Source organism: Oncorhynchus kisutch, linkage group LG11 (genome assembly GCF_002021735.2).
Source record: "Oncorhynchus kisutch isolate 150728-3 linkage group LG11, Okis_V2, whole genome shotgun sequence".
Lineage (NCBI taxonomy): Eukaryota > Metazoa > Chordata > Actinopteri > Salmoniformes > Salmonidae > Oncorhynchus > Oncorhynchus kisutch.
The window spans coordinates 25,296,708-25,324,478 of NC_034184.2; the positions used below are offsets into that span (position 1 = coordinate 25,296,708).

Genomic DNA, 27,771 nt, shown 5'->3' on the forward strand with positions numbered 1-27,771 from the left:
TCCTCGGCCATGCTGTCCCAGCGCACCGCTCACCCATCTATGAAGCGAGACGTCGTCGGGCACCGCTCTGTGAAAAAAACTTCCATGATTTCCCACGGGACGTAGTCGGATATCAACAGCCCCGAAAACATTCATGTTTTATTAAAAAGATAAAGGTGACATAGTGTGGAGTAAGGTTTCATAATGCGAGGTATCTCAAACACTGCTCACCTTCTAAAAAGCTACTCACTTGCGACACACTTAACCTGTCACCAAGTATAGATTATTTGCTTTATTCAAGTATACACAACTACTTTTGAATGTCATTATGAGTGGAGGTAGAATAAGTCCTGCACCTAAGTAGATACAATTTGTGTAGACACAATTTGTGTAGACACAATTCTTTGTAGCATTTGCCCAATGGAGTTCACCCGCAGCGTACCACTTCAGCAGCTCCCCTTCAGCACCTTGGACAGTGCTCGAGCAACGGGTTACGTAAAGAAACAAAGCTAAAAAAAAAAAAACGATTAAAGCTTTACTCTTGGCTAAATACCTGCCCTGCAAGAGGAGCCCCCTCTCTAATAGTACCGATGACACCTTATATTGGCTTTGGTATTTCAGAAGTTTGTAGACAATTCAGTCCAATTTAGTCAAAAGTTATTTTAGAATAGGAATAACTTAAAAGGTGAGTTCAGCACATAAAGCATTAGCGCAATGACGAACGATATGAAGCCCATAAAGGGATTCATATCAAGACCACTTTATAATTAGGCTCACGGATACTTAACATGGACCTAAGAGGATCCTTAACAGGTCAAAGAGATGCAACAGAGGCACACAAAAGATAACAATTTTGGCTCGGTATCAAACTGGTTCTTTGTTAAATAAATAATAATAGCCTACCTAAACAGTTTTCTAAAGTTAAACACACACACACACTCCCCATCAACACATGCATGCAAACTATTCAGCTAAGTTTAACAATAACATTACCTGTAACCATGTTGTGCTCTGTGACCTCACCTGTGACTAACACAGATAGACATGCATGAGCCCGCCCCTCTCCCATACCATTGGACACCTGCGGATGGCTTAAGTCACATTAGTGCCATCTCATTTGCTCTGGACAGTGCCAATTGTCTTGGGTATTAATTAATCCTTACACTGTAACACGTAGCCAGGTGTCTATGCCCGTGCTTAAATTATAAGGCTCGCAAAGTAGCAAAGAATTAAAAAAAATATTGAGGTTGCTTTAGTCACTAAACACACAAGCTGTTTGATTCACACAGTAACTAACTAACTATCTAGAATAACTTAGTTAGGCTACTAAGAAAAAACTCCCTGTGCTTTTAGATCTTAGAGAGACTTTAACAAACTGAAACTACTAAAGTCACATAATTGCTGTTCACCTGCTTCGTGAAAGGGGCAATCTGCAGTTGCTTCATACGTTTTGGGACTTATGAATGAATGATTCTTGAAGAGGAAAACTTATAAATGACTCATGAGCTCAGTTAAATTGTCGTACCCCATCAGAACCCAAAATATAAGTTATTTCACTCCAATGTTTAGAAACAAAGTTAATGTAAAAAAAACACTATATAGCTTCAAAACACGGTTAAAACTAAAATGTTAATATCAAGGATGGCCCGTCTTTGCATCCATAACAAACAGGAGTGTGGAGTACGCTTTATTATTGTCTTAACTGCTGATTGACACTTTAAGGAGATAATTAATAAGATAACATACTTATTGTAATTGACTAGATTACATGGCTACTGCTCCTTGGTGTCAGAGGTAGAATATATTATTATCTTGTATTGGTGTTATACTGCCATCGTCTGTCTGAGTAATTCCATCTCATGACAGTGGTATATGATCCCTGATAATGAAGGAAATGTAGGCTAGTAGTCTACTTAAGCAATAAGTCACGAGGGGGTGCCAATCAGCATTCAGGGCCTGAACCACCCAGTTTATAATTAAGCAATAAGGCAATATACCACGGCTAAGGGATGTTCTTAAGCGCCTGGATACAGCGCCCTTAGCCGTGGTATATTAGCCATATACCACAAACCCCCAAGGTGCCTTATTGCTATTATAAACTGGCAATTAGAGCAGTAAAAATAGATGTTGTCATACCCGTGTTATACGGTCTGATATACCACAGCTGTCAGCCAATCAGCATTCAGGGCTTGAACCACCCAGTTTATCATGAATTTTATAAACTCAGTTATGAATGAAAGCATCTTCTGTTAACTTGTTAAATAAATTGTCAATCAATCATATCTATTAGCACATGGTGCTGCTGCACCCACCCACCCACCCCCACACACACACATTGTGATGCATAACATATTTCTTATACTTCCCTCTCTCAAGACTTGTCTCAGTTCAAGCTGTCACCCAAAATGTTGGGCAAGGACCACTGGTGAGTCACAGGATCACTGTGGTGAGTCAGAGTTAGTTTCCACTGGGTTGTTCATGCAAAGTTGGGCTGTGGCGGGGAAAGACTGTTTTCACCTTAAAGGGATAGTTTGGGATTTTGACAATGAGGCCCATTAACAACTTCCCCAGGGTCAAGTGAACTCGTGGATACCCTTTTTGTTTATCTGTGTGCAACTTTCTTTATACTGGGCAAAGATACATAAAAATGGAATCCACAAGTTCATCTGACGTCAAAATCCCAAACTATGCCTTAAAGTTGAGGGACACAAACATTTGAAGGCTTGATGAAGGTCATATCATAGCACCAACTATGATAGACTTTTCAATAGAAAAACATTTAAATGATTTATGTCCCAAAAATGTATTTAATTATCCAGGTCAATCCTATGACATCACACACACACACACACACTATACGATACATTAATTAAACATAAGAATGAGTGTAAGTTTTTGTCACAATACAGCTCGTGGGAAGTGACAAAGAGCTCGTATAGGACCAGGGCACAAATAATAATAATATAATAATAATAATCATCAATAATTATGCTCTTTATTTAGCCATCTTACATATACAGTTGAAGTCGGAGGTTTACAGCCACGTTAGCCAACTACATTTAAACTCAGTTTTTCACTATTCCTGACATTTAATCCAAGTAAAAAATCCCTGTTTCTCTTGTTTTGGTATGTTTGTTTCATTGCTGTTATTGGTCTGTTTAATTGTGTCGTATGCTTAATCTAGTTCTGATCACATACGCTGTGCAGTTTTATAGTATTTTATAGTATCAGCACTTTATTTTAGGAATGTGAAATATCAGAATAATAGTAGAGAGAATGATTTATTTCAGCTTTTATTTCTTTCATCACATTCCCAGTGGGTCAGAAGTTTACATACACTCAATTAATATTTGGTAACATTGCCTTTAAATTATTTAACTTGGGTCAAATGTTTTGGGTAGCCTTCCACAAGCTTCCCACAATAAGTTGGGTGAATTTTGGCCTATTCCTCCTGACAGAGCTGGTGTAACTGAGTCAGGTTTGTAGGCCTCCTTGCTCACACACGCTTTTTCAGTTCTGCCCACTAATTTTCTGTAGGGTTGAGGTCAGGATTTTGTGATGGCCACTCCAATACATTGACTTTGTTGTCCTTAAGTAATTTTGCCACAACTTTGGAAGTATGATAGGGGTCATTGTCCATTTGGAAGACCCATTTGCGACCAAGCTTTAACTTCCTGATGTCTTGAGATGTTGCTTCAATATATCCACATCATTTTCCATCCTCATGATGTTGTCTATTTTGTGAAGTGCATCAGTCCCTCCTTCAGGAAAGCACCCCCACAACATGATGCTGCCATCCCTGTGCTTCACGGTTGGGATGGTGTTCTTCGGCTTGCAGGCATCTCCCTTTTTCCTCCTAACATAATGATGGTCATTATGGCCAAACAGTTCAATTTCTGTTTCATCAGACCAGAGGACATTTCTCCAAAAAGTACGATCTTTGTCCACATGTGCAGTTGCAAACCGTCGTCTGGCTTTTTTATGGCGGTTTTGGAGCAGTGGCTTCTTCCTTGCTGAGTGGCCTTTCAGGTTATGTCGATATAGGGTTTGTTTTACTGTGCAAATAGATACGTTTGTACCTGTTCCCTCCAGCATCTTCACAAGGTCCTTTGCTGTTGTTCTGCGATTGATTTCCACTTTTCGCACCAAAGTCTGTTCATCTCTAGGAGACAGAGCGCGTCTCCTTCTTGAGCGGTATGACGGCTGCATGGTCCCATGGTCTTTATACTTGCGTACTATTGTTTGTACAGATAAACATGGTACCTTCAGACGTTTGGAAATTGCTCCCAAGGATGAACCAGACTTGTGGCAGTCTACAATTTATTTTCTGAGGTTTTAGCTGATTTCTTTAGATTTTTCTTTTGATGTCAAGCAAAGAGGCACTGAGTTTGAAGGTAGGCCTTGAAATACAACCACAGGTACACATCCAATTGACTCAAATTATGTCTATCAGAACCTTCTAAAGCCATGACCTCATTTTCTGGAATTTTTCAAGCTGTTTAAAGGCACAGTCAACTTAGTGTATGTAAACTTCTGACCCACTGGAATTGTGATACAGTGAATTATAAGTGAAATAATCTGTCTGTACACAATTGTTGGAATAATGACTTGTGTCATGCACAAAGTAGATGTCCTAACCGACTTGCCAAAGCTATAGATTGTTAACAAGAAATTAGTGGAGTGATTGAAAAACAAGTTTAAATGACTCCAACCTAAGTGTATGTAAACTTCTGACTTCAACTGTATAAAAACGTATTTGTTCATCAAAAAATTGTGAATAACTCACCACAGGTTAACGAGAAGACTGTGCTTGAAAGGATGCACATAACTCTGCAATGTTGGGTTGTATTGGAGAGAGTCTCAGTCTTTTTCCACACACAGTCTGTGCCTATATTTAGTTGTCATGCTAGTGAGGGCCAAGAATCCATTCTCACATAGGTATGTGGTTGCAAAGGGCATCAGTGTTTTAACAGCGTAATTTGCCAAGGCAGGATACTCTGACTGCAGCCCGATCCAGAAACCTGGCAGTGGCTTCTGATTAAATTACATTTTCACAGAACCGCTTGTTAATGCAGACAGAGAAGAGCTCCAACTTCTTAATCATAGCCTCAATTTTGTCCCACACATTGAATATAGTTGCGGAGAGTCCCTGTAATCCTAGATTCAGATCATTCAGGCGAGAAAAAACATCACCCAGATAGGCCAGTCGTGTGAGAAACTCGTCATCATGCAGGCGGTCAGACAAGAGAAAATGATGGTCAGTAAAGGAAACTTTAAGCTCATCAATCAATTTAAAAAAAAAAACATGTCAATACTTTGCCCCTTGATAACCAGCGCACTTCTGTATGTTGTAAAAGTGTTACATGGTCGCTGTCCATATCATTGCATAGTGAAGAAAATACAGGGGCCTTGCTTTAACAAAGTTAACCATTTTCACTGTAGTGTCCAAAACGTCTTTCAAGCTGTCAGGCATACATTTGGCAGCAAGAGCCTCTCCGTGGATGCTGCAGTGTACCCAAGTGGCGTCAGGAGCAACTGCTTGCACGCACTTTATCACTCCACTATGTCTCCCTATCATGGCTTTTGCGCCATCAGCACAGATACCAACACATCTTGACCACCAATGTCCATTTAATGTCACAAAGCTGTCCAGTACTTAAAAAATGTATTCTCCTGTTGTCCTGGTTTCCAGTGGTTTGCAGAAGAGGATGTCTTCTTTAATTGACCCCACATAAACGTAACGGACATGTACCAGGAGCTGGGCCTGGCCACCACGTCTGTTGACTCATCCAGCTGTAACGCATAGAATTCACTGGCTTGTATGCGGAGCAGTAATTGTTCCAAAACATCTGCAATGTCACTGATGCGTTGTGAAACAGTGTTGTTTGATGAAGTCATTGTCTGTAGAGTTTTTGGCCTTTTCCCCCAGCATTGTCCCAGCCATATCCGCAGCTGCAGGAAGAATTAAGTCTTCCACAGTGCCATGGGACTTGCCTGTCCTAGCCACTCGGTAGCTCACCATATAAGACGCTTCTAGCCCCTTCTTATTAATGGTATCTGTTGCTTTTATACATGTCTTACTACTCGCTCACAAAAACTCCAGTGGCTTATTTTTCAAATTGCCATATTTTGTTTCTAAATGTCTGTGCAAGAATGGAGGTTTCAGTGAGGTAGTACTTTTGCACATATGACACACTGGCTGAGGTAAGGCACTACTCCCAATATAAGTGAACCCCAAATCAATGTAGTTCTCATCATATTTGCGCCTCTTCAATGGTCCAACGTCCCTGTCTGTTGTTCGGGGCTTTCCCAGGTAAGGGGGCAGTAGCTCGTCGGCTGCATCAGATTCACAACTGTCAGTGTCCATGCTAGCTGGCCTAACAGTAAATGTAGAATTACTGATGCTAGCATTGGAAGTGCTCGTGGAAGCAGAACAACTTGTGTCATCGACAGGTGCAGGTGTAGTACTGCTGGTAGTAGCAGTACTACCAGTAGAGCTGGTATGAGTCTCTATGGACGGGGGCCTTGCTTTCTTTTTGACCATTTATACATTTTCAAGCAAATGGAATGAGCAGCAGCTACGTTTGGCTACATACTGACCGTTAGTGGAATTCCCGCGAGAGATTAATGGTTAATGTGATTGGATGTTAATTATTTGACTGGGCTGCATGTATTTGACATTGTGTTGTTATTTCGCTGAACACTAGGTGGTTTTGTTTTATTTTTGGCAGTGAAACGAGGCTAGTTAGGCGAGAAAAATATATATCACATTTTTTATTTTGAGTATCCCCGACGGCATTGCACGTACCCCTGGGGATAGATCAACTGGGACTGTGTACATCAACCGGTGCGGCACTATCAGAGGTCATCGTGAGGATATTTTGCAGGGGAGCCAGCTTACAGACGGAGGTTGAGATGGCAGAAGCTGAAGTGTTGTTTGAAGCTGAAAGCGCGTAAAGTACAGTTAGTGAGAAAGATGAGTTTACAACAGTGAAGTCCAACAATGGAACAAAATGGGCTAACGTTGTGGGAATTTTAATTTTAAAAGAATATAGCGACCCGCACAGACAAGCTGTGTGTTATGTGTTAGGCTATTAGTGGGATGTGTTGTATTTACCAGTGTTCGCGGGGTCCAACATGCCAATCAACCTGCTATCTGCCAATCACAGGAATGCCTGGAATGTTCTGATGCCGAGCATCCTGGCGGTTGGCGGAGTGGCGTGGAGGGGGGTTGGGCAGGGGGATGGAGCATTGGAAGTTAAGACCAGGTTTAGCCATTGTTCTCTCTCTTACGTCTGGCCTTGACAAGAGAAGGTCACGGATGGCTTGTGGGTTGTCTTTCATTTATTTGGCGTGGGCTACGGCCAAACAGTAGCCTGTGTAAAGTTGGGTTAATAAAACGTCAATTCGTAAACTTCAAGCCTCAGTCTGGACAATTGTTCCTCTATGATCTAGTCAGGTCATTACAATAATAATGCGGGAGTAATTATTAGCCATTCGCACAGTAGCTGGCGGAATGCACATATAAATGATTGCGAACACACACCATTATACCAAAGAAGGACCTTTGTGGGAAGTCGATGAGGTAGAGATGAAAAATATTCCTAGAGTGATTGATGCTCCTCGGATGAATTACAGTGCCTTGCGAAAGTATTCGGCCCCCTTGAACTTTGCGACCTTTTGCCACATTTCAGGCTTCAAACATAAAGATATAAAACTGTATTTTTTTGTGAAGAATCAACAACAAGTGGGACACAATCATGAAGTGGAACGACATTTATTGGATATTTCAAACTTTTTTAACAAATCAAAAACTGAAAAATTGGGCGTGCAAAATTATTCAGCCCCCCTAAGTTAATACTTTGTAGTGCCACCTTTTGCTGCGATTACAGCTGTAAGTTGCTTGGGGTATGTCTCTATCAGTTTTGCACATCGAGAGACTGACATTTTTTCCCATTCCTCCTTGCAAAACAGCTCGAGCTCAGTGAGGTTGGATGGAGTTTTCAGTTCTTTCCACAGATTCCCGATTGGATTCAGGTCTGGACTTTGACTTGGCCATTCTAACACCTGGATATGTTTATTTTTGAACCATTCCATTGTAGATTTTGCTTTATGTTTTGGATCATTGTCTTGTTGGAAGACAAATCTCTGTCCCAGTCTCAGGTCTTTTGCAGACTCCATCAGGTTTTCTTCCAGAATGGTCCTGTATTTGGCTCCATCCATCTTCCCATCAATTTTAACCATCTTCCCTGTCCCTGCTGAAGAAAAGCAGGCCCAAACCATGATGCTGCCACCACCATGTTTGACAGTGGGGATGTTGTGTTCAGGGTGATGAGCTGTGTTGCTTTTAAGCCAAACATAACGTTTTGCATTGTTGCCAAAAAGTTCAATTTTGGTTTCATCTGACCAGAGCACCTTCTTCCACATGTTTGGTGTGTCTCCCAGGTGGCTTGTGGCAAACTTTAAACGACACTTTTTATGGATATCTTTAAGAAATGGCTTTCTTCTTGCCACTCTTCCATAAAGGCCAGATTTGTGCAATATACGACTGATTGTTGTCCTATGGACAGAGTCTCCCACCTCAGCTGTAGATCTCTGCAGTTCATCCAGAGTGATCATGGGCCTCTTGGCTGCATCTCTGATCAGTCTTCTCCTTGTATGAGCTGAAAGTTCAGAGGGACGGCCAGGTCTTGGTAGATTTGCAGTGGTCTGATACTCCTTCCATTTCAATATTATCGCTTGCACAGTGCTCTTTGGGATGTTTAAAGCTTGGGAATTCTTTTTGTATCCAAATCCGGCTTTAAACTTCTTCACAGCAGTATCTCGGACCTGCCTGGTGTGTTCCTTGTTCTTCATGATGCTCTCTGCGCTTTTAACGGACCTCTGAGACTATCACAGTGCAGGTGCATTTATACGGAGACTTGATTACACACAGGTGGATTGTATTTATCATCATTAGTCATTTAGGTCAACATTGGATCATTCAGAGATCCTCACTGAACTTCTGGAGAGAGTTTGCTGCACTGAAAGTAAAGGGGCTGAATAATTTTGCACGCCCAATTTTTCAGTTTTTGATTTGTTAAAAAAGTTTGAAATATCCAATAAATGTCGTTCCACTTCATGATTGTGTCCCACTTGTTATTGGTTCTTTACAAAAAAATACAGTTTTATATCTTTATGTTTGAAGCCTGAAATGTGGCAAAAGGTCGCAAAGTTCAAGGGGGCCGAATACTTTCGCAAGGCACTGTATATACTGCACTCAATACCATCTACTGTATCTTGCCTATGCCGCTCTGTACCATCACTCATTCATATATCTTTATGTACATATTCTTTATCCCCTTACACTTGTGTCTATAAGGTAGTAGTTTTGGAATTGTTAGCTAGATTACTTGTTGGTTATTACTGCATTGTCGGAACTAGAAGCACAAGCATTTCGCTACGCTCGCATTAACATCTGCTAACCATGTGTATGTGACAAATAAAATTTGATTTGATTTTGATTTTAATTGTACTGCAGAAATGGATCGAAAGTCACAGAAAATAGAGGTTGTGGTGGCAGCGGCAGAGAAGTACTTTAGATTGCAAGGATTTACTGCAGAACAGTTGCAGGGGGTGTTTTACCGTATCTAGTCGTCTGGAGTAGGACTAGATAAGGTAAAATACTGGAATGTGTGTGTTATTTAAAGTTTTTTTTAGAGAGGGCTAATAGGTGGTAGGGCAATTTTCCTTTTCCCCAATTTGTTATTTAAGCAATAATGCTCGAGGAGGTGTGGTATATGGCCAATATACCATGGCTAAGGGCTGTTCTCAAGCACAACAACGCGGAGTGCCTGGATACAGCCCTTAGCCGTGGTATATTGGCCATATACCACAAACCTCAGTGCCGTATTGCCATTATAAACTGGTTACCAACGTGATTAGAGCAGTGAAAATAAATGTTTTGTCATACCCGTGGTATACGGTCTGATATACCACAGCTGTCAGCCAATCAGCATTCAGTGCCCAGTTTTATAATATTGTATCAAATTATATAATTAGGTAGGCCGTGAATGGCCTCACACACCCGTAGGTGGCGGTGTATGCACCTAAAAGTTGGATGGGATCCGCCAACGAAATCCCAAAGAATAAGTAATAGTTTTTCAAGTCTCTATAAGGTGTGTAGAGTGAGCACAGATTGACATTGAAACTAGGTATGTTTTGGTGATTTTATTGGCAGTGTTTTACATGTTGTAAATGTGTAGCTACCTCGAGCTAACGGTAGACCTAACGTTCTGTTGTTTCCTATTTCTTAAACGTGCACTAGCTAGAAGTTAGCCATCTAGCTAGCTAACGTTAGTGGTTGTGTTTTTTAATTGCACATAGTAAGAAGTCACCGTATAGTAATTTATATCAAGACAGTATGTCAGCCTCACATGCTACAATATTGGACAAGCAAACTGAAATGGTCAAACGTTAGCTACCTAAACGTAAGCATGCTATCGTTAGTTTCCTATTTTGATAACGTTAACGGCACTCATCGCTGCGAGATGCAGGTTGATTTGTATCCATCTACTACTATATATTGAAAATTGTAGGTAACGTTACACTTCTAGCTTGGTCTTCCTTTCTCCTTTACCTGTCGTGAGTGTCAGGCACCAATCACATGCGTTATTGCATTAAAGCTTGCCTGGGTTCACTTTGTAATTTGAGGGTACAGTTATTATTTACAGTAGCATATCGTTGCGCCATATCGGACGCTATTAGAGAAAAACCGGAAAAGGCGTCCATTAGGGGGTACGCCATGTAAAATAATGTATCCATTTAATTTCGTCCATTAAAACGTTAGGACTAACAGAAATGTTGGGGTAAAGTCCATGTACTTTACCCCAACATTTCTGTTAGTCCTAACGAGGGCGTCGTCGCATTGGAGAACAGTCTGATGTTACTCGTATACTATTGATCAACAATGAAAGTATCGACGCCTGCCACTTCATGGGACTCAATTGTCATTTACAGCATGTGGATATTTATTTGTGCACTATTATCAGGAAGACAAAAGCATAATAACAAGCAAATGTCTTGGTATTTGTTTCCTAAAAGCCTTGATTATATTTAAATCGTATTTTATTATTAACTAATTACAATACTATCTACAATCAAAATTATAGTAATTAGGAAAATAATAATTCTAACCTGTCTAGCTTTTTTCAGTTTTCATTAGCATCAAACAAACATTTTAGGTGCATTTTACAGTTTAGCATTTTCACTTGGACAATTTAGCTTAAATCCTATTGAGAGCCTTAAGAACAGAAAAACGAGGTGGTTAAATCACTTTTATTAGAATAACATAACTAAACCCTCCACATCCCACCCACCCCAAAAATTATTTTAACTGATTTGTTTTTCAAGAGCTACACCATGTGCATATACAGTGCGTTCGGGAAGTATTCAGACCCCTTGATTTTTCCATTTTGTTACATTACAGCCTTATTCTAAAAGCGTTGTCAGCGTTGATGTTATGTTTCTCCTGTCCAGACACTGTTCTTGTTTTGTCTACTTATTGTTAAATCTACACCCAGTACTTGCTTCTAGTCTCCCAGCATCTGTCGTTACAAAACTGTTACACTTTGAGTCTTCTTGGGTATGACGCTACATGCTTGGCACACTTGTATTTGTGGAGTTTCTCCCATTCTTCTCTGCAGATCTTCAAGTTCTGTCTTGTTGGATGGGAAGTGTCACTGCACATCTATTTTCAGGTCTCTCCAGAGATGTTCAATTGGGTTCAAGACAAGTACGGGCTCATCAGTCCAGAGTATCTTATTTCTCATTGTCTGAGAGTCCTTTAGGTGCCTTTTAGCATACTCCAAGTAGGCTGTCATCTGCCATGGAGTGCTGCAGAGATGGTTATCCTTCTGGAGGGTTCTTCCATCTCCAAAGAGGAACTCTAGAGCTCTGTCAGAGTGACCATCGGGTTCTTGGTCACCTCCCTGACCAAGGCCCTTCTCTCCCGACTGCTCAGTTTGGCCGGGTGGCAAGCTCTAGGAAGAGTGTTGGTGGTTCCAAACTTCTTTCATTTAAGAATGATTGAGGCCACTGTGTTCTTGGGGACCTTCAATGCTACAGACATTTTTGGTAACCTTTCCCAGATCTGTGCCTCTATACAATCCTGTCTCTCAGCATTACGGGCAATTTCCTTCAACCTTATGTCTTGGTTTTTGCTCTGACATGCACTGTCAACAGTGGGACCTTATAAAGACAGGTGTGTGCCTTTCCAAATCATGTCTAATCAATTGAACTTGCCACAGGTGGACTCCAAGTTATATAAACATCTCAAGGATGATCAATGGAAACAGGATGCACAAGTCTCATAGCAAAGCGTCTGATACTTATGTAAATAAGGTATTTCTGGTTATTTGTAATACATTTCTAAAAAACACTTTTTGCTTTTTCATTATGGGTATTGTGTGTAATTTAATCAATTTTAGAATAAGGCTGTAACGTAACAATGTGGATAAAGGGAAGGGGTCTGAATACTTTCCGAATGCACTCTATAGATATGGCCGTGTGGGAACATTACCCTAACCCTATCAAGGCGTGTATCAATTTTACTTTTTTAGTTTTTAAAAATAATTTCGCACTGATATGAAAAATAAGGTCCTAATGCTTCCAAAACCATACCGCAAGCCACGAGTCTTAATGTCCAGATTGAGTGTCTGGCCTCTTAACAAGACTACCCCGACACCTTCATCCAATGTGTAATGCAATGGAATTGAGTGTCATGATCAAGGGCTATACTGGGTAGTGATTACCCTCGCCATAACGTTAAAATAACTGCGTGAAAGCAGTACACGGCAGGTGGGAGTGAAGGACACTGTGCCAGAATCCTAGCAAGCTTGTAGCCTCAATGGCAGTGGGCACGGCATGTTTTAAGTGACACATAGTGGGCGAAGCATGTAGTGGGCATGGCATGTATTAAACGTGGTCTGCAGATAGACCATTCAGCTAGAAAGACCTCTGTTTATCATCTGACTACCTAGGAAACCAAACATCATGATAACTCTAGTGGCTGAAAGCTAGGCTTTTCATTCCTCAGTTTGTTTATTGTGGTACTGCAAGGCCCTGATGTAGCCTTGGTCAGATGATGCATAGCCTAGATGTGCATGTAAAAGACAGCTAGTAACCTATTTGCAGACTGTGTGCTGGACTGGTCATCTTTTTAATTCAGGTTGAATTAAGGCCTAAAATGCTAAAAGAAGGTTCAGGATGCCAATGTAATTCCCTTCAATAATGTTTAGACTAATAATGTTGATGCATTTAGGAGCAAGCTAATTTGTCAGAGAATTTGGATAAGGCCTGACTTTTTCTATTCAACACTGCTGTATTAGGATTTTGAGGAGGAGATTAGAGGTGCAGTAGGCCCTTCCAATCACTAGGATTGTTTTGGCCACAGAGAAAGAGAGGAAGTGAGAGCTATAAATGAATCGGAGAGGTAGGGGTCTTACCGTGCTATCAAGGCTTAGGCCTAGCTGGGGAGAAGGGCTTATCTTTTGTAATATGTTGAATTTGTTGACACGGTCTATTTTGTCTTTCTTTTTGTCCCCCCCAAAATGTCACTGAAGAAAGTCTTTGTCAAATGTGCAGAGAATTAAACCCATGCCTAACTAACATATGTTTCTGTTAACCAGTCCCAAAGTAAAACAAGGATGTCTGGAGATCTGTCCCTGGACATTAACATCAAGGAGCCACGATGGGACCAGAGCACATTCATGGGCCGCGCCCAGCACTTCTTCTTCGTCACTGACCCCAGGAACATTCTGAAGTCCTCTGAAACCCTGGAGGATGCACGGGTTACTGTGGAGAAATACAGGTACGGTGGGAGGAGAGGGAAGGCTGGGTGAGGATAATGTGGCGGAACGGGTGGGTGGAACTGCTGTCAAGTGAGATGCTGTGAACACATGGGTCACTGTGGAAAATTAACAGGTATAGATGGAGGGGTGAGGTCCTGGGAAGGAAAATGATGATACCTTGGAAAGCTACTGCATTACTCCTCCTCTCTCTGTACGATGGGGTGTGTGGTGCCTGGGAAGGAATTCCTTTACATTATTGGAAGTATCAAACCAAAATATTGATTCTGTGGCTCGACATGTATTAGCACGGAAACAATCTATAGCAGTGTCTCTGAACTGAAGAGTTCAAGAAGTTAGCTAGCTGTCGTCATAACCTGATCCCCCCTCCCCCCACGGCATAATAAGAGAAACAAACAAACAACATTTGACAGACAAACAACTAATTAAGCTTGGCCTGTAGGCTGGAACATCTGGCCTACTGGTTTCTCCCTTACACCAGAGATGAACTGAAAACACAAAAATAAATGTGTAAGACTAAGCTGTGTCTTTGTTATGAACAAATGCAGAAATGGGCACATTCCTTTAAAACAACGGATGTACTTATATTATGCTTTATGCTGAATTTGTGTCAATCATTCATTCATTGTTTAAAGAGTATGATGTACTTGTGTCCAGTTCAGGAGTGGTGAAGCCAGGTCTGACAGAAGATGAGCTGTGGAGAGCCAAGTACATCTATGACTCTGCCTTCCACCCTGACACCGGTGAAAAGATGGTGGTGGTGGGACGCATGTCCGCCCAGGTCCCCATGAACATGACCATCACCGGCTGCATGCTCACATTCTACAGGTACTACTAGGGTGTATTCCGTTTTCAATTTTAATACATGTTAAATACAATTTGTGTGTAGCATAAGATACAGAAAAGGTAAAAAAACAATCCCAAAATATCAGATGGTGAAATTGTCTGAGAGAAATGCATAGATTATTTGAAATAAATTCAGCATGTTAAAATGGTCATTTTACTCACTTAGTCAGGACACAGCTATTGTGGATGACATGGATAGTTCTGAATAACTCACCCTCTACATTCCCGCTCAGAGGGCAAGACCAGAGTAGCATACTGCAGCTAAGTCCTGTTTTACCATGGAATTAGGTCAATCTGCATTCTGTGTTTTTGCAGCCCATATGAAATTTTCTGTAGAGCGCTCTGCACCTTGAGGCTGTTATCTCTAGGGCAGTTCAGGTTGTTGATGGAGGACCTCCATGTTTAGGAAAGTGACTGCTTTTCTTGAATTGCTTATAACTATTTTATGTTTTTATGCATTGTATTTGTATGATTTGTGTACATGCAGGGCTCCCTTGAAAAAGAGGCCTTGGTCTCAATGGGATTTCCCTACTAAAATAAAGGTTATATTTTTTTAAAGTCGCACTGTAACACCATTATGTAAACATTGCACGGAAGTGGAAAGTTACATTTTTAGCTGTTTTACAAGTCATGATTTAGCTTTATTTTCTAGGAGAAATTCAAACAATCTGCCTCAATGAAATATCAGAAATAATTCATGCTTATTCTCACTTTCCTTGTCCTCCTTCTCATCTTTCCCTACCCTTCTCTCCCATTTTTACATAATTTTGCCTTTCCATATCCCCTCCCTTTTATCTCCCTTTTCTGTAATCCCTTTAACATCTCTCACCTTCTCTCCTCCCCACACCCCTTTTGACCCTCTTTCCTCCCCTCCTCTCTTCTCACCTCCTCTTGAACCTCTACTCCTCCAGGACGACTCCAGCCGTTGTGTTCTGGCAGTGGGTGAACCAGTCTTTTAACGCTGTGGTCAACTACAGCAACCGCAGTGGAGACACTGCCCTCACCACCAAGTAGGGACTGGGACCACTTACACCACAACCACATTACTAAACCAGCCCTACAGTACCTGTAACTGGCTAGTACTATGGTGCATCTCATATCCTTAGCTACTGTATCTTCCTCTCATCTGCTTTCCTTCATCAGTACTGATCTGAAAGGACATGGATAGGTAGTGAGCAAATCCCCATAACATTTCCCCGCTGTTGCTTTCACCTGTCTTCTCTTTCTCCATCGGTGCAGATGAAGGAAAAGATACAAGGAGAGAAGACCATAGTAGACTATTGAGGTGCACCCCTAGCCTAGCTCTGTATGGGGGCCTCCTGTCATGCAGGGCAAAGCAGAGGCTAGCCAGTGGAACCCCAGTCCACTACATTCCCCTTACAGCGGTATAATAACCCACTCTTTAGTTCAGCATGCTCCTCCATTCCACCTGAAAGGCTGTATCTGTAACTCTGCTTCACTGTCTGCAGTAGATATAGGAAGCAAGGCATTAGCATACATGTGTCTGGTCTGAGGCCATATGAATCAAGTGCTTCAGGGTCAGAGTGCTGATCTAGGATCATGTCTCCCCTGATCATGTAATCTCATGCATTGTGATCTAAAAGGCAGAACTGAAAGCTCTGATATGTTTAATACTGTACATACAGCTCCTGGTATAGAGTCTTTACAAGTCCGGGCTGCATCTCAATAGTCTAAAGTGGCTTTCTCTCTTGTGTATCGATCTGTAAATGCATGATCGGTGAAAGCAACATGGGTTTCCACTATCAGAAGATTTCACTTGTTTAGTTATTTCAGATCAGCGTAGATAAAGGGAAGGAGACATGGAAAGGGTGCCACTTTAGACTATTTATATGCACCTACTACCACCTGCATGTAAAGACTGGGGACCATTTTAAATCATTATTACTGTGGAGAGATTCCTGAACTGTACATCATCATGTCTGCCTGACTTGTCAAGTTTTGCAATAAATATTGCTTATGATTTGAATGCATGTATTCCGCATGCATTGTGACCATGTGCATTGTGACTTGAGACCTCTCTCTGCGTATTAGATAAGACTAGATTCTGGTAAATGCTTGGAACAGGAACATTATTGAGGCTCAGTAAAAAAAAATTGTAAGATGCTAAGATGTAAATGTGTGCCCCTATGTTCTCTCAGTCAGCTGGCTGCAGCGTATATCAGTGCAACCACAGGAGCTGTAGTCACAGCCCTGGGACTCAAGTCTCTAGCCAAGGTACGGGACTAAGGATTATCTAAGTTCAAGTTGATTTACACTTCGCTTTACATTTTAGCTCCATGAAAAATCAACATTGAAACAAACTCGTCTTTCCCCAGCGCCTTCCAGCCGTCATGAGCCGGTTCGTCCCTTTCTTTGCTGTAGCGGCTGCCAACTGTATCAACATCCCCTTCATGAGGCAGAGGTGAGCTAGAATTTAAAGACACCACAACCAATGTTCCCTCTAAGCTGCGGGCGTGCCCCAGGACTGCTGCGCAGAAGAAATGTGAGCCCACGCAGAGAAGCACGAGATTAGAAAGTTGAGTGAAGTTCATATTTTTCCCCCTTAACACTATCAGCGTTTCCCTTTACTGTGGGATTTGTGATTGAATCAACACATTATCCACGTTCAATGCAACTTACCTAGGGATGTCCCAGACTCAAAAAAAATCTTGGTTGACCGAGAGTCATCTTTTTAGAACAATCGATTGGTCACATTAAATGGTGTATTTTTCCATATATAGACACTTCCTATGTGTGTTATTCAAATCAGCTATATGCACTGAGCTTGTCTGATGCTTTAAGCTCTCTGTTTGATTAAATAATGAAGACACACAAATGACTCGAGGGAGTGCGACGGCAATTGATTTGATTGTGCAGGGCCGGGCTTAGTAAAAAAATATTATATATTTTACATTGGGTGACTGACTAGTTACGTTGTGTCTCTCTCCTCCCTGCTGCGGCACAAATCACAGCGATTGACTTTGTGACTAGCACTCCTTCCTCACTCTCCTTAATACCACAGAAAATCAACAGTGTTAATCGCGCTGTCCGTGTTGCTGAAGCTGCAACATAATTACAGCCATTTCTGACAAGTTTTGTTACCGAAATCCCTCGTGTGTAGGAAAAACATTCCCTCAACCCTTGCTCTCTTTAGGTGACACATGTATGCATCGCATGCACGTGACCAATAGGGCCTGATTTAAAGCGATCAATAAATTGGTTATAACAAACTCTGAACACTAACACGTGACAGCAAAATGGATGCCGAGAACGTGACAAATAAATTCGAAATGGGGGAATGTTTACTGGTTGCTCAGGAGGTAAAGGGGAAGTCAGACATGTGGAATACATTTTACAAGTTTTGGAAAATACTGGAGATCAAGAAAAAGAAGGTAAGGTTTACATTGTTCCAAACGATCAGAAAAACAACACTAAATAAATAACATTCAAACGACACTAAAAACAGTCTCATGCATTCGTGAATACAATTGCCGAAATGGAACGATTTATTGTTTACACAAATTATTCAAGGATTGCTTTATTTTATTTTCAAACTAAAATGCTTGATTGCATTTCAAATCATGAATGACTCGTATGCACCAATATCCTGGTTAATTTTGGACATAGCAACAGGATTTGGCTGAATTTCATTCTCTCCTTATGTCCCTTTTCTTAGGGAGCTGAAGTACGGCATTCCAGTGACAGACGAGGAAGGGAACCGGTTAGGAGAGTCTGTCACCGCTGCCAAGTCAGGCATCATCCAGGTGGTGGTGTCCAGGATTGGCATGGCTGTGCCAGCTATGGGTAAGCACTGTGTTTCGGACACAATGTGACTGACCACCTGGATTTGGACTGGTGTTTTTTTATTTATTTTTTACATTGGATGAAAGTAGAGACTCCGAGCTACAAAATTGTGTATCAAACACTGCACTAGAGGAACAATGTGAAAGTAATTCTGCTTTGAAAGTTGATGAATATGTAACCCTGCTTTTGAGAAAATGGCCCTTCAATGTTTTAGTACACCTACTGGAGAGCTCTTTGTCTACACCTATTCAGCATTGTTCACACCCTCTTAAGCCTTAGCCCCACCCATCTCTTTAAGAATGAATGTGTGAGGCCATGTCCTAAACAGAGTTAGTAAGGTAGTGTAGTAAACTACCAAAGTAGTAGCCTACAATAAGGAAAAACTCCAGTTAAAAATACACTTGTCTATATCCTAATGTGACTATGGTGCAGGTCATGTTCTTGACATTACCGTCTCTGATAAACGCACACTATATCAAATTAAATCAGTTTATTTGTCAAATGCACAGGATACAGAAGGTGTAAATGGTACAGTGAAATGGTTACTTACATATTTCCATAGGAAGTGTCCACATAAAAAATATAGTGTAATTATTAGATGCTTACCTAGACACACTTGTCTAAATTGATGGTTCATGTGAAAGAAATGCTATAACCAACCCAAGCCACATCTAGCTAAGTGGATGGGTCATTATTGTCTAGCTAGCTAAACGATGAACCATAATCCCAATCCATACTATTAGCAATACAAACAGATTGTTATAGCTAGCCACTATGCATGAAATGCTATAGTATGAATCTGCAAGTAGCTAAAGCTAACAAACTAAGTTCATTGTTAGCTAACTAACATTAGGCTATAGCTAGCAATTCAAATGGCTTCCTCAGATACAAATAATATTACTACACAGATCATACACGTAGCGTTAGCTAGCGAGCAGCACGCTAACATTCGCTAGCTAGCCAACAGTATGCTTTAACTTGCAATGAAAATGACTTTCTGACTAAATTAGAAACCGTATAATATGTGAAAAATTAGATGGACTCTTAGCCGTATACATGGATGAACGCTTCACGGCAGTTGTGATCCAAGATGGCGTAGCAGTAAGTCGTCCTGTCGTGTCGTGTCCCTGTATATATCGTTTATTTTTCGTTTTTTACATATTTTTCTCCACATATCTCTTTAAAAACATTTTGCTAAACCTAAGCTTCCAAATACTCTCCTGCAACCTGCCTCACCCAATGTAGCTATTTTTCCTAAAGTATTTATAATTACTTCGGAACCCCTCAACTGAAGCTAGCCAGCTAACCACCAGCTCTGCTAGCGGTCTTCAGCTAACCGGTCATCAGCTAACCTGTAGTTCGGAAAGCTCTCGCCAGTTCGAACAACACGACTCTAACCAGAGCATAACGGACATATTTATTTTTCATCCCCGGATTCATCCCCGGAATCCCACCGCAAACGGAACATTTTTCAGCTGGATCTTCACAACTAGCTATCTAGCTAAACCGCAACCCCGGATGATTACTCCTGGCTAGCGTTTCCACCCACTTAGCTTGAAGCTAGCCCGGCCTGCGCACCTGTGCTTCCACCGTAGCATACTCCTGAGCTACAATACCCGGGCCCACGACCGGTCTATCGATGTCACCGCATGAAGAGGAATAAACAGACTCACCCCATCGCGACGTCCCCCAAAGGCTAACTCTCTAGCCCTCGCTATCTTCCTGCTTGCTAATTCGGCCTGCTAACTGCTAGCTTGTCCAGCTCCAGTCCGCTAACTGCTACCTTGTCTAGCCCGGGCCTACAAACTGTTAGCTTGTTAGCACAGGCCTGCTAACCGCCTGAATCGCCGCGTCCCAAACGCTCACCGGACCCATATTTACTTTCTATCTCTTTTGACTTTTAATTTGTTTATACCTTCCGGAAACCTGCCTCACCCAATGTGATACGGAATCGCTATTATTTTTAAACATTTTTAGAACACACTCAAGAACCTCCAGAAGCTAACCAGCTAACTAGCTACAAGCTATTTAGTCATTGTTAGTTTTTTTTAACCTGGATAACACCCGCCAGTCCAGCTTCCCTGCCCCATCCACCGCTGCCCCCTGGACACTGATCTCTTGGCTACATAGCTGATGCACGCTGGACTGTCCATTAATCACGGTACTCCATTCTGCTTGTTTGTTTTATCTGTTGGCCCCGTTGCCTAGTCTACGCCATTTTACCTGCTGTTGTTGTGCTAGCTGATTAGCTGTTGTCTCACCTACTGTTTTAGCTAGCTTTCCCAATTCAACACCTGTGATTACTGTATGCCTCGCTGTATGTCTCTCTCAAATGTCAATATGCCTTGTATACTGTTGTTCAGGTTAGTTATCATTGTTTTAGTTCACAATGGAGCCCCTAGTTCCACTCTTCATACCCCTGATAACTCCTTTGTCCCACCTCCCACACATGCGGTGACCTCACCCATTACTACCAGCATGTCCAGAGATACAACCTCTCTCATCATCACCCAGTGCCTGGGCTTACCTCCGCTGTACCCGCACCCCACCATACCCCTGTCTGCGCATTATGCCCTGAATATATTCTACCATGCCCAGAAACCTGCTCCTCTTATTCTCTGTCCCCAACGCTCTAGGCGACCAGTTTTGATAGCCTTTAGCCGCACCCTCATACTGCTCCTTCTCTGTTCCGCGGGTGATGTGGAGGTAAACCCAGGCCCTGCATGTCCCCAGGCACCCTCATTTGTTGACTTCCGTGATCGAAAAAGCCTTGGTTTCATGCATGTCAACATCAGAAGCCTCCTCCCTAAGTTTGTTTTACTCACTGCTTTAGCACACTCTGCTAACCCTGATGTCCTTGCTGTGTCTGAATCCTGGCTCAGGAAGGCCACCAAAAATTCAGAGATTTCCATACCCAACTATAACATCTTCCGTCAAGATAGAACTGCCAAAGGGGGAGGAGTTAGCCTGCAAAGTAATGTCATACTTTCCAGGTCCATACCCAAACAGTTTGAACTACTAATTTTGAAAATTACTCTCTCCAGAAATAAGTCTCTCACGGTTGCCGCCTGCTACCGACCCCCCTCAGCTCCCAGCTGTGCCCTGGACACCATTTGTGAATTGATCGCCCCCCATCTAGCTTCAGAGTTTGTTCTGTTAGGTGACCTAAACTGGGATATGCTTAACACCCCGCCAGTCCTACAATCTAAGCTAGATGCCCTCAATCTCACACAAATCATCAAGGAACCCACCAGGTACAACCCTAACTCTGTAAACAAGGGCACCCTCATAGACGTCATCCTGACCAACTGGCCCTCCAAATACACCTCCGCTGTCTTCAACCAGGATCTCAGCGATCACTGCCTCATTGCCTGTATCCGCTACGGAGCCGCAGTCAAACGACCACCCCTCATCACTGTCAAACGCTCCCTAAAACACTTCTGTGTGCAGGCCTTTCTAATCGACCTGGCCCGGGTATCCTGGAAGGACATTGACCTCATCCCGTCAGTTGAGGATGCCTGGTCATTCTTTAAAAGTAACTTCCTCACATTTTAGATAAGCATGCTCCGTTCAGAAAATGCAGAACTAAGAACAGATACAGCCCTTGGTTCACCCCAGACCTGACTGCCCTCGACCAGCACAAAAACATCCTGTGGCGGACTGCAATAGCATCGAATAGTCCCCGTGATATGCAATTGTTCAGGGAAGTCCGGAACCAATACACGCAGTCAGTCAGGAAAGCTAAGGCCAGCTTCTTCAGGCAGAAGTTTGCATCCTGTAGCTCCAACTCCAAAAAGTTCTGGGACACTGTGAAGTCCATGGAGAACAAGAGCACCTCCTCCCAGCTGCCCACTGCACTGAGGCTAGGTAACACGGTCACCACTGATAAATCCATGATTATCGAAAACTTCAATAAGCATTTCTCAACGGCTGGCCATGCCTTCCGCCTGGCTACTTCAACCTCGGCCAACAGCTCCGCCCCCCCCGCAGCTCCTCGCCCAAGCCTCTCCAGGTTCTCCTTTACCCAAATCCAGATAGCAGATGTTCTGAATGAGCTGCAAAACCTGGACCCGTACAAATCAGCTGGGCTTGACAATCTGGACCCTCTATTTCTGAAACTATCTGCCACCATTGTCGCAACCCCTATTACCAGCCTGTTCAACCTCTCTTTCATATCGTCTGAGATCCCCAAGGATTGGAAAGCTGCCGCAGTCATCCCCCTCTTCAAAGGGGGAGACACCCTGGACCAAAACTGTTACAGACCTATATCCATCCTGCCCTGCCTATCTAAGGTCTTCGAAAGCCAAGTCAACAAACAGGTCACTGACCATCTCGAATCCCACCGTACCTTCTCCGCTGTGCAATCTGGTTTCCGAGCCGGTCATGGGTGCACCTCAGCCACACTCAAGGTACTAAACGATATCATAACCGCCATCGATAAAAGACAGTACTGTGCAGCCGTCTTCATCGACCTTGCCAAGGCTTTCGACTCTGTCAATCACCATATTCTTATCGGCAGACTCAGGAGCCTCGGTTTTTCGGATGACTGCCTTGCCTGGTTCACCAATTACTTTGCAGACAGAGTTCAGTGTGTCAAATCGGAGGGCATGCTTTCCGGTCCTCTGGCAGTCTCTATGGGGGTGCCACAGGGTTCAATTCTCGGGCCGACTCTTTTCTCTGTGTATATCAATGATGTTGCTCTTGCTGCAGGCGATTCCCTGATCCACCTCTATGCAGACGACACCATTCTATATACTTTCGGCCCGTCTTTGGACACTGTGCTATCTAACCTCCAAACAAGCTTCAATGCCATACAACACTCCTTCCGTGGCCTCCAACTGCTCTTAAACGCTAGTAAAACCAAATGCATGCTTTTCAACCGGTCGCTGCCTGCACCCGCATGCCCGACTAGCATCACCACCCTGGATGGTTCCGACCTAGAATATGTGGACGTCTATAAGTACCTAGGTGTCTGGCTAGACTGTAAACTCTCCTTCCAGACTCATATCAAACATCTCCAATCGAAAATCAAATCAAGAGTCGGCTTTCTATTCTGCAACAAAGCCTCCTTCACTCACGCCGCCAAGCTTACCCTAGTAAAACGGACTATCCTACCGATCCTCGACTTCGGCGATGTCATCTACAAAATGGCTTCCAACACTCTGCATCCAGTTTGCTGAGTAGTCTATCACAGTGCCAGTGCCATCGTCACTAAAGCACCTTATACCACCCACCACTGCGACTTGTATGCTCTAGTCGGCTGGCCCTCGCTACATATTCGTCGCCAGACCCACTGGCTCCAGGTCATCTACAAGTCCATGCTAGGTAAAGCTCCGCCTTATCTCAGCTCACTGGTCACGATGGCAACACCCATCCGTAGCACGCGCTCCAGCAGGTGTATCTCACTGATCATCCCTAAAGCCAACACCTCATTTGGCCGCCTTTCGTTCCAGTACTCTGCTGCCTGTGACTGGAACGAATTGCAAAAATCGCTGAAGTTGGAGACTTTTATCTCCCTCACCAACTTCAAACATCAGCTATCTGAGCAGCTAACCGATCGCTGCAGCTGTACATAGTCTATTGGTAAATAGCCCACCCTTTTTCACCTACCTCATCCCCATACTGTTTTTATTTATTTACTTTTCTGCTCTTTTGCACACCAATATCTCTACCTGTACATGACCATCTGATCATTCATCACTCCAGTGTTAATCTGCAAAATTGTAATTATTTGCCTACCTCCTCATGCCTTTTGCACACATTGTATATAGACTCCCCCTTTGTTTTCTACTGTGTTATTGACTTGTTAATTGTTTACTCCATGTGTAACTCTTTGTTGTCTGCTCACACTGCTATGCTTTATCTTGGCCAGGTCGTAGTTGCAAATGAGAACTTGTTCTCAACTAGCCTACCTGGTTAAATAAAGGTGAAATAAAAAAATAAAAAACTTGAAACCCTTTAGCGAACTAAGACGTCCTGTGTTTCCATTTCGTTTGTACAGCTTATTTGGTCCACGTTGTGTCAAGTCACACAGGTTCACACTGACCGTGTGCAGAAAGTAGTCCATCACAACTTTTTCCCCACTGATCTTTGTCGACAGCACCGGCTAAATTCAGGGCAGCAATGTTGTTGTGGGCAGTAGCAACACTTTTAAAGTTCTCCATGGCTAAGGTAATATCTTTAAAAAAGGTGCAGTAGCAAGGATTATCTACACATACTGAGCAGCTCACGTTTGACTGAAGCGTGTTACATGGCAGACCAATCCGAACTTCTCTCTCTCGCCATGTCCAGCCCATCCATTATCTCAGCCAATCATGGCTAGCGGGAAGTTTCCTGTCTTTCTGTGGCTAAACCAACTAGGCTTGCGATTTAACAATTGTATTCGTATTTACAGATGGCATACAAGTTTAAGGCACATGAAAGTTAACATGTTCCAGAAGGCATTTCTGCCAAAAACCGCATTTTATAAAATACGTGTTGCCTCTTGAAAGTCCTCATTGTTTTCTCTCTCTCGGTCTGTCCACAGCTATCCCACCTGTGATAATGAACGCCCTGGAGAAGAAAGCCTTTATGAAGGTAATGTTACAAGAGACGAATGGATGCCTGTCATGCTCTCAACAGTCAGTGGGTTTACTGGAGCCGGTACTACAGACAGTCAGTGTGTGGAGGATAATCTGTGGCATGTAGCCACTGTTGTACTAAGCCTACCCTCTATTTGGAGTTCAATGTGTGGGGTTTAGCCATGTAAAATATGCTACTTGTTTGTTGGTGTCATGAGAGGCCAGTGGAAATCCAGGCTTCTGTGTTTTGTCGTGTCTGATATCCTGTGTTGATCCACAATCTCTAGCCTGGTCCCAGATCTGTTTGTGCTGTTTTGTCAATGACCATATGAGTAAGCACAAACAGATCTTGGACCAGGCTTGTTAAGCTCTTCGATACTGTCAGTGTAATGTCTATATACTGTCTGTTGGTTTCATAAAAAATTGCTTCAGCTTGGAGTTGCTTTCACAATTTCTGTCTCTGTTTTCTCCTCAGCGGTTCCCAGTCCTAAACGCCCCAGTACAGGTGGGACTGGTGGGTCTGTGGTAAGTATTTAAGGGAGTAATTCTCCTCTCTCAATGACATGCGCTATAAGCAAACTAACCATAACATTTTCTGAATACTGCACGTCACGATTGTATTCCGCGTACTGCTTGTATTGCACTGTTTACCAAACATAATTTTCTCTCTTTCAGTCTGGTGTTTGCAACTCCTCTGTGCTGTGCCCTCTTCCCACAGAAGAGGTAAAGTATGGCCATATGTTACATACCTTAGCTATAGACAGTGGATCTGCTTTTCTTTAACATGGAGATTGTACTCTCTAATAATCAATGTATTTTTCTCTCTCTGTTTCTGGCCTGTTTTCTCTCCCTCCCCCTCTCTCTCTCTGTAGTTCTATGGCAGTGAGCAGCCTGGAGACAGATCTTCAGGAGAGGATACTACATAGCAGTCCCCACACTACTACTGTCTTCTTCAACAAAGGCCTTTAGGACCACACAATAACACCCACCACGCATAATCCCCATCTGCTGGTTGGACCCTGCTACTACAGCTCAGTGGGAACAACTGTAAGGCCAAAGAGAATATTATATTTATGCATATTTTTTATTTACCTGTTTGTTTATGATGTTCTAGTATTTTGATGTTTTATTTGGGAGAGGTGATAGTGAGGGGTGCGTCTGTCCTACAAAGTTGCTTCCTTGTCTGAAATGATTGGTGAAAGCCTACCAGTCAAATGTTTCTGATTGTACACTGAAATATAAAAGCAACATGCAAAATTTCAACAATTTTACTGAGTTAGTTCATATAAGGAAATCAGTCAATTTAAATAAATAAATTAGGCCCTAATCTATGGATTTCACATGACTGGGAGCAAGGCCCAGCCAATTAGAATTTGTTTTCCCCCACATCCTCAGATGTCCGGGTAGCTGGTCTCAGAGGATCCCACAGGTGAAGATGCCTGATGTGGAGCTCCTGTGCTGGCGTGGTTACACGTGGTCTGCGGTTGTGAGGCTGGTTGGACGTACTGTCAAATTCGCTGTAACTATGTTGGTGGTGGCTTATGGTAGAGAAATTACCTTTTCAATTCTCTGTCAACAGCTCTGGTGGACATTCCTGCAGATCTTTTATTTCAGCTCATGGGACCAACACTTTACATGTTGTGTTTTATATTTTTGTTCAGTATAGATGCAGGAAAGGAGACAAGGGGAGAAAGCCTCTTCGAAGTAATGAAACGCATGCGAGCGTAGTGTGACATATAGTGTGACACGTCTTATACTGCGTAGTGTGACACATCTTATACTGCTACATTGACAAACAGACTATGGTTTGATTTTATTTCTATTTTGTGCGTTTATCCTCCCTGGGGTTGTGGGTGTTTAATTACTGAATGTTACTGAATGACAAATTCTATCAAATCACCCCTCGTTTTCAATCCCAGAGAGATTTTTTTCTCCCCAAGGTGTATTTGTTTTTTCCATTGTGTTTGAGCTCGTACCCTTTTAAGCTGTGTACACTGAAACCATTCATGACTTGGAATTAGAAAATAGTTCAATTGAATCTGCTAGATATCCACTCCCTCAAATTGGCTCAACTGTAGTCTGTAGTAAAATACAACAGTTGGTTTATGAGCAGTTGGTCTATTAAATTCCTTTTTGCGTCTGCCAAGGTTTTGTTTATCATTGTAAAACCTATTGCTTCAGTGTGCCCTAATGAACATTACCCAGTTGACGAGCAAAGCTTCCCTCTCTCACCACTGCCCTTGGAAGTGTACTTACACACACACACACACACTTTCCCACCAGATAACCTTATCAACCCCTCTCATCCTAGTAACCCTGTCTGTTTTGTTACAAAGAAAACCTTTAGAGATGCTATGACACTGTGTGGGGCACTCCTTACTGAGATTTCAATAAGCACATTCCTAGTTGCACTGATGACAATGATATGCCAGCAGAAAGGTTTATCTAGGATAGAATCTAGGCATAATGTTTCCGCCCCATATCACGGTCTTTCGGCAGGTAGCCTAGTGGCTAAGAGCATTGGGCCAGTAACCGAAAGGTCGCTGGTTCGAATCCCCCGAATCCACTGACTAGGTGAAAAATCTGCCGATGTGTCCTTGAGCAAGTTTCTTAACCCTAATTGCTCCTGTAAATCACTCTGGATGAGTGTTTACTAAATATATATATATACTGCTCAAAAAAATAAAGGGAACACTAAAATAACACATCCTAGATCTGAATGAATGAAATATTCT

The 27,771-nt window shown here is 42.5% G+C and overlaps 1 protein-coding gene across 3 annotated transcripts; it reads left to right on the forward strand.

Annotated features, from left to right (window-relative positions):
• Nucleotides 1–10,058: 10,058 nt before the first annotated feature.
• sfxn3 (sideroflexin 3) lies at nt 10,059–27,182 on the forward strand. Of its 3 annotated transcripts, XR_002256437.2 has the most exons (12): nt 10,059–10,136; nt 13,647–13,828; nt 14,484–14,654; nt 15,584–15,682; nt 16,832–16,907; nt 17,009–17,094; nt 18,349–18,476; nt 25,003–25,052; nt 25,512–25,561; nt 25,712–25,759; nt 25,909–26,083; nt 26,432–26,593. XR_002256437.2 is itself a non-coding variant. In XM_020494189.2 (11 exons), the coding sequence occupies exons 2-11, from the start codon at nt 13,665–13,667 to the stop codon at nt 26,003–26,005; spliced, it is 969 nt and encodes a 322-aa protein (XP_020349778.1). In that variant the 5' UTR covers nt 10,059–10,172; nt 13,647–13,664; the 3' UTR covers nt 26,006–27,182. The 3 variants fall into 3 exon arrangements, 2 of the variants coding, with proteins under 2 accessions (XP_020349778.1, XP_020349777.1); XM_020494189.2 differs by having other exon boundaries at nt 10,059–10,172; nt 25,909–27,182; XM_020494188.2 differs by having other exon boundaries at nt 25,909–26,593.
• The last annotated feature ends 589 nt before the right edge of the window (nt 27,183–27,771 follow it).

What these genes read in the sequence shown, in the direction of transcription:
- sfxn3 (XM_020494188.2), top strand. Translation starts at nt 10,062, where the DNA reads ATGCACCTAAAAGTTGGATGGGATCCGCCAACGAAATCCCAAAGAATA. An exon ending in GACACTGCCCTCACCACCAA is followed by an intron (nt 15,683 to 16,831) that starts GTAGGGACTGGG and finishes ATGTTCTCTCAG; the next exon opens with TCAGCTGGCTGCAGCGTATA. An exon ending in GACTCAAGTCTCTAGCCAAG is followed by an intron (nt 16,908 to 17,008) that starts GTACGGGACTAA and finishes GTCTTTCCCCAG; the next exon opens with CGCCTTCCAGCCGTCATGAG.